The 7,720-nt window shown below is 42.8% G+C and overlaps 1 protein-coding gene across 1 annotated transcript in view; it reads right to left on the bottom strand.

The window, feature by feature from the left end:
• The window catches only part of LOC135104374 (FMRFamide receptor-like), a 92,767-nt gene extending 91,083 nt beyond the window's left edge, over positions 1–1,684 (bottom strand). The window contains exon 1 of the mRNA XM_064011736.1: positions 1–1,684. This exon is cut by the window's left edge and continues 196 nt beyond it. Coding sequence (XP_063867806.1) covers positions 1–387 — 387 coding nt within the window. The 5' untranslated portion in view covers positions 388–1,684.
• Positions 1,685–7,720: the final 6,036 nt, after the last annotated feature.

Below are 7,720 nucleotides of genomic sequence, written 5' to 3'. Positions count from 1 at the left end.
CACGCTATTACCCACCACCCCCACACACATCACCAGCGGCACCAGCACCTTCTGCACCCAGTGGCGTGACTCGTCCATGAAGCGCTCGTACGGGGCGTAGTTGGAGGAGGTGGCGAGAAGCGAGGCGTTGGAGGCGAAGGAGGAAGTGTCGGAAGGCGAGGTGGCATTGGCAAACTCCCTGAGGGCCGGGAAGTGTTGCAGGGAGGCGTTGTGTCCCTCCGCGGCGTAGTCATAGTCCAGCTGGTACAAAGATCCATTCGAGTTGTACGGGAAAAGAAAGTAGGATGAGTTCACGTCCAAGAAGAGAGACGAAAAGTTCTTCATGTCGCCGCTGCCGCCGCCGCCGCCGCCGCCGCCGCCGCTGGAGAAGTCCTCGAGCAGATCCATCACGCGCGTCCTCGTCCTCCAGAGGCCACGAGATAATGTTAGGCAATCATAGTTTCTCAGATGCCTGCAGTCAGTGTCGGCGAGGCATTGACGCTACGAGCTCAAACTCATCACCATCCTTTACACACAAACTAACTTCTCTCAGTCGCTTACTCCAACAACTGGCCACAGACAGCAGCCACGAAACAATCCGGAGAAGACATGAACACCGTGGGCACCCACTGCTCCGAGGAGGCAAAGGGTCACAGACAGGAAAGAAATGGAAGAGGAGGAGGAACGAGGCGGAGCGGAGGGCAGCGGGGAGCGACTGGCAAAGAGGAGCCGGGAGAGGACCCACTGAGGCAACCAGGCCACGCAAGCTCTGAGCCACGACTGAGAAGGCGGGAGGCTGCTGGGCGCTGCTGCTGGCCTGCTGCTGGGATGACGTGGGTGATGACGTGATGCTGCCGCTGGTGCTGCTGATGCTGCACTACTAAGGCAAAACAAAGAATCTCCTATCGGTGCTGCTCCGAAGGACCGCCGGACAAAGGGGAAAAAACTTAAGTCCTCATTCGATTCATGGTGATCAGCGAGGGATACCGTTTTGGCAGCTTCTTTCAGAAGCGAGAGTTTCCACGGATGGGAATTATCGTGAGCGGGAATCCAGCCAGAAATTACTGATGATTGTTTTCCAGTAATATGTGATCCGTTGGTGGAGGCGGTGGCGGCGGCGGCGGCGGCGGCGGCGGCCGCGACGACGACGGCGGTGGTGGTGCTGAGAGCGCAAAAAGTGTAGGAGGTGGTAATGAAGCTTGTGGGCGAGGTTAATGGTGATGGTGTTGGTCGTGTATGTTATATTTGTGATCGTAATATAATAATCTGGCTGTGTGACATCTTCGCAACAATAATGAGTATGATATAAAGAAGACAACATAGAAAGCATTAGTGTTCTGCTACGGACAGCACTTGGAATTAAGAAAAACAAATAAACACAATAAAGACGTTCACCTCCATCGAATTACTTAGCTTTCTTAATTAACCGTGACAGATTAAGACTAAGAAGTAAACAACGCACAGATGTGAATGTCAAAACCTGTCGAAAATTAAACGGATAACTGAAATTTTCTTGATCTTGATAATTTGTCAGGTTCAGACCACGCAGACCCACTAATGCAATTCCAGTTATCTGCAGCACGACTAAGAAAAGAAAAGGAATCACTCGGTCAGCGGAGACAAGATACAGGAGCCACACCCCGTCACGTCAGCATCATCTTTCCTACTGCCGCCCTCGCCCGACACTCAGACAGCCCGCCTCCTTCGCGCCCACGCCCCAGGGAGAAGCGCTCGTCTATTTTGGGAGTTTTATTGTTATTTTCTTGCCGCGGTGAATCATACCACACACACACACACACAGAGAGAGAGAGAGAGAGAGAGAGAGAGAGAGAGAGAGAGGGTGAGGTTCGCAATTCACTCGGTGTCTCACTCAACTCATCACCTTCCCACGAGTCTCTATTGATGTGTGGTGTACAAGTGTTTCAGTTTGTTTTTGTGTATCTTACAAAAGCTTATTTATTAATTTTGTGTTTCGCGCTCACTGTTTAAACTAATTACTTGTGTTTTATTTATTTATTTATTTTAATTTTTGTCGTGCTGTCGATTCATTAATTTAATATTGCACGTCTCTTTTTATTTTTTGGTGTTATGTATTCATGTGTTTCTCTCTCACTTTTAATTCTGAAAGACAATAATGGTAAGAATAATAGTAGATCATTAGAGAAAACAATAGATCAAAATACTCTTGTGTTGCATTTCTCCGCAATACACTCGCAAAAAAAAACAAAAAAAAAAAACAAGTACATTCCCTCAGAACAGATACAAAACATACCAAACTACACCTTTATTAATTTTTCTTCTATTACTCTAAAAAAAAAAAAGTTTAAACCTCAAATACTTTATCTGAGGACTCATCATCTGCACCATTTTTCTTTTCTGCCGAAACTAATAACACTGTTGTCCCTGCTGATGGCAGAGTGTAGCGGCAGTTTAGTGTGGCGGCGTGTCGTGTGAGGCGCTGCGAGGCCTGAGCACCGCGGGTAACAATGGGGCCATTAAAACTAATGTAATTAAACTGTAATGAACAAAAAAAAGAGTAGCTCTATATTACACAAGTCAGCACGGCATGAAGATGAGAGAGAGAGAGAGAGAGAGAGAGAGAGAGAGAGAGAGAGAGAGAGAGAGAGAGAGAGAGAGAGAGAGAGAGAGAGAGAGAGAGATCTTTACAATATAACGCCACACGACAGGAAGACATAATACTGCGGAAGGAAATATTGGAGGCCAGGATATCACCAATAAACACGATATTAGAAAACCTTCCTTTATCACGAAAAATGTATTGGCACCAAGCAAAAAATAAAAAAAAATAGTAATAATAGAGAAAAAAAAAAAAATAATAATAAAATAAGATAACTCACCAGCTTCATATAAAAGAATACTGTTACTACTACTACTACTACTACTACTACTACTACTACTACTACCACTACTTCGACACGGCTTATAACTGATTTCGGAAGTTAGAGGAAACTTATCCGCATTAATGTGCACAAGGAAAGTTACAAATTATAGAATTGTCCAAGTTCTAAACCAGTGTGGCATCTTCACCCAGCGTATTTTATCTATCCCTCTATCTACCCATCTATCTATCTATACATGCGTTTCTATTCCTATATCAGTCTGCCTGTGCCTATCCGTCTCTCCGTACCTATTCTCCTGTTCGTATTCGAGAGAGCGGAGTATCTGCTGCTTCATTTGCCGTGTGGTGCCCCTCGTCGCTGGTAAAGAGCTGACCACCGCTCCGCCGCTACCAGGAAATGACTCAATGACGCGGGAATGAGAGATTTGGGCCGCAATGTGACGCCGTACGCGGGATATTGCAGTGCTCTCTCTCTCTCTCTCTCTCTCTCTCTCTCTCTCTCTCTCTGCGATAAACATTCAGTCTCCCACTCACTCCGAGACTCTTCTGCCATTCCAGCCGCGCGTTCTTCAGTCCTCAATCACTCCCAATGCTTCCTTTGCTCTTTGCTCATCTTCCTCATTGTTTCCGTTCCCCCTCCCCCTTCCCTCCCTCCCTCTTCTTCTTCTTCTTCTTCTTCTTACGTGTTTTCCATCTTACCACCTCCTCACTTTTCCTCTATTTCATTCTTTCCCATCCTGTTTCTCCTCACCTCTTTCCCATTGACGCTCCCACTTCCCCCATACCACTTTGCCTTTCTCCATAAACCGCTCCTTTCTCTCTCTCTCTCTCTCTCTCTTTCTCTCTCTCTCTCTCTCTCTCTCTCTCTCTCTCTCTCTCTCTCTCTCTCTCTCTCTCTCTCTCTCTCTCTCTCTCTCATTTTCCAGCAACACTACTCGGGTAAGAACGTCTCGAGTGGTCTTGATGTCTATGTATTGTATGGCCTTGCTCTTTTTTCTCTTTGTCTGTCTACCTATCTATTTATCTTTCTATTTGCCTATCTATCTGTCTGTCTGTCTGCCCAGCTTTCTATGTCTTTCTATTTGTGTGTGTGTGTGTGTGTATGTGTGTGTGTTGCATGTATCCTATGTGTTAGTTGTGTTTAATGTGCTTAATGTAAGAGCGATTTGATGGTCCATGCTAGTTATCTGTCTATTTATCCATCTATCTATTTATTAATCTATCTATCTATTCATCCACCCATCTATTTCTGTCTGTGTGGTACTTCGAAAATACATGTCGCCTAAAAAATCACGACTTCCACACAAAACACGATGCAATACTGCCATTCATCTATACAAGTTTCCCTCCTTCGTCCTAACCTACTGCAGTCTCTTCATATTGACTGCCAAGCTACTTCACTCACTTCCTCAGGTTCCCGCTTCCCGTGACCACGAACACGATTATCATATGTAAATGTTTCCGAGCAATCTGCGTCTTATCCTTTGTTTCCTGGATCTGTAAGTTGAGATAACACGTGAATTAATGAACACGCCCTGCGCTTCGCCCCATCAGGCACTTTTTTGGGTTCTCTGCCACTCTGCAAAGACGCACCAGCAGCTGTTAATAAAGAAACGAAGTCCGTGAGAGAGATAGTTGTCTGACTGCACTGTTAAGTATTATGGAGTTTCATCACAACTATCGTCTATATACTTTAATACTACAGTCTCTCATGTTGACATTTTTTTTTTAAGGTCATTAAGATAATTAGTTAGCATCCCATGGGTGTTTTTTTTCACTAATTCAATACCGCATTTTTATTGTATTCATTTATTTCACTCTCACATTCAATTTTCCGAAGGCCATAGAGATAATTAGCTATGTTCCCCATGGGTGTTTTTTTTTCGCTACTTTAATATTGCATTTTTGTTGTATTCATTTATTTCACTCTCACATTTGATTATGAAAACACGTTAATGGAAATTAAGTACAGGAAATTATTATACAAGACATAATATCAAAGTACACTTATGTTGATTTTCTTCTACATTTTACCTCAAGACTCACATTCATTTTTTTTTTTTTTTGGTGTCTACTGTAGCGCTGAATATTCTTAAAAGCTTCGGGCTTTCATCACGACTATTTTCAAAGGCCACATAGATGATTAACTAAGACCCCATACCTGTTTTTCCAATTGATGGCGTAGAATTCTTGCTAAGCTATCACTAGATTCATATAAGCGACCAATGACACCCAGTAAAACATGCTGCAAACCGTAGCTGTGACGTCAGAGCCCAAAGGAAAGTGTTCGCCTGCAAAACATAGAGCGATTCGTTGACAGATTTACGGCAAGGAAAGAAAATAAATAAAGCGAGGTACTGATTGAAGCCACGAGCATCCACCTTGACAACACATGGTAACTACGATGAAAATTGAATATCGTGTGTGATTTAAGTATAAAGTCACCACCAGGGAAGGAAGCGATTGGGAGCTGCTCTAATACGGAGGATGAAAAATACATAAATAAAAGAAGTAAAATTGTTCCTCTACTAAAGCGAACCTGTTTCCACAATTTTACTTTCCATTGTTGTGTCTTTTTTTTTTGGCAGGTAGTTCTCAGACCATGCCACGTGCTGCACTTTGCTCGGAATCCAGTTTACGTTTCACGTTGCGTTGATGTGTTGTACTGTATTCGTAAACATTTCGTCGTCTTATTTCTTACATGTAACAGGTTCTTATGAAAGTTGGTGCAAATTTTCAAGGATGCTTTCATGATTCTAGTGAAAGCTTAAGAATTTTGTATCAATATAAAAAATGCAAGTGGAACCCCGACTAATCATCTCTGTCGCCTTTGGAAAAAAAAATAATAGGCTCTAGTGAAAGTAAATGCGGGCTTTCAAGAGTCTTTTCATGCTCCTAATGGTATTTAACAAGAATTCTGTATCATCAATATGAGTAATACACCTCTGTGGCCTTTCAAAATAGTCATTATGGAAGAACAAGGCGTTAAAAGACAGAAACTAGTCTTGAGTTACGCTATCATCTCACAAGACACGCATCTTTTCATGAACTACATAACAACCTCAACATTCAGTCTAACGGTCATCTCAAACTCATTTCCAAACCGTTTCCATATAATATATTCGACAACATCCAAGTCAGTATAAAAACTAGCTACTACATAATGCAAATCTTTCTCCTTACAAGCCAAAAATGCTCCTGAGGGTCGTAAGAGCGTTTTACATAATATATTGTCTTGGTAAAGCTGATAGACAAGACAGCTGCGAGGCTTTCTTGAGGCTACGCGAGCAAAGGTTACTGAAGTGAGAGGTTATCAGTGGCGGCTGTTCAATCGAGCCACGACGCAACACTCTCTTCACGTTTCCGCTTCTCTAGACGACTCATTGTATGTAAGAGGGGCACTGACCTACAGCAACCAAGAGGGGCAAAAATAGTCCCACTGAGGTGTAAATCCCTAAGAAAAAAGTAAAATGGATTATTCAGAATCGGTAGATCAGTGTCTTAGTCGATAATTTTCTATAATTCAACAGGAGGTAAGTATTCATGTAATTTTAATAAGTGTGAGGGAGATTAATTGTAAGTTTATGAGCACAAAAGATGATGAAGTACAAATCCTATCACCACTATTCACAATCTTGTCGAATCTTTTTTTTTTTTTTTAAGTTTTCTATCGACTCGGCACTGACAACCCGACGTGTATTGACGTGTAAAGCAGCGACGACGTACCAGGAAGGGTGAGGAGGAGGAAGCGAGGCATCAGTCTGAGGAACACTCTTTCTTTTCTTTCTTCCCCCTTCTTTTTTTTTGTGTGTGTGTCAAGGAGACTGGCCAAGAGCAATAAGAAATAAAAAAAAAAAAGATAAGATAAAAAAAAGTTCCGTCGACTTCCCGTTCCTCCCCACTCAAGAAAAAAAAAAAAGAAAAACTGATAAATTGAGATGAAAAAGAAATGAAATAGTTGATCAATTTATTTCAGTGCGAGTACATGAGGAACAACATGGGTAATGGGTGAGTCTGGGTTATGACACTACACTCCATCACATTAAGCGTTTTCAGCACCACGCCATCAGTTTCAGTCTATCCTACATACTCGTATCATTAGCGAGTCCCCATTACGTTACGCATGATAGTTTCCGTTCAAATTTGCGTTCACAGTCATGTCATTACTCATTCAACACCGTCGTACATAATTTATTGTGGTTAACTGTTGCTGGTTTCATGGGCTTCGTAATTTGTTTGTGGTGATTTGAATGGGTTACAGCGAGGAGCACTTCATGAATTACAGCACTGACCCCTGCTACACACTGGGGCATTGTAACACCGGCAGTAATTGAATATCAAGAGCAGAAAAAAAAAAAAAACACACACACACACACAACAACAATAATTAACCCTAACTACTGATGTGGTGTCATTTCAGTGAGTTGTTCATTGCTGCTATGACCTTCCCGTGTCTGTGTGTGTGTGTGTGTGTGTGTGTGTGTGTGTGTGTGTGTGTGTGTGTGTGTGTGTGTGTGTGTGTGTGTGTGTGTGTGTGTGTGTGTGTGTGTGTTTGTGCATGTGACGGTCAAGAGAGAGAGAGAGAGAGAGAGAGAGAGAGAGAGAGAGAGAGAGAGAGAGAGACAGAGAGGAGGGGGGGGAAGGAGAGGGGTTAAACGGGGAAAAAAAAAAAGGTGGTGGTATTTAGTAATAAGATGCTTTTCTCCTGCCCATGACACATTAATTAGAAACAAAAGATAACCATTCTCTCTCTCTCTCTCTCTCTCTCTCTCTCTCTCTCTCTCTCTCTCTCTCTCTCTCTCTCTCTCTCTCTCTCACCGCGGGTAACAATGGGGCCATTAAAACTAATGTAATTAAACTGTAATGAACTAAAAAAAAAAA

Source organism: Scylla paramamosain, chromosome 10, assembly GCF_035594125.1.
Source record: "Scylla paramamosain isolate STU-SP2022 chromosome 10, ASM3559412v1, whole genome shotgun sequence".
Taxonomy (NCBI): domain Eukaryota; kingdom Metazoa; phylum Arthropoda; class Malacostraca; order Decapoda; family Portunidae; genus Scylla; species Scylla paramamosain.
Note: the sequence above shows the minus strand (reverse complement) of the source record. Positions and strands in the feature narration are given on the sequence as shown.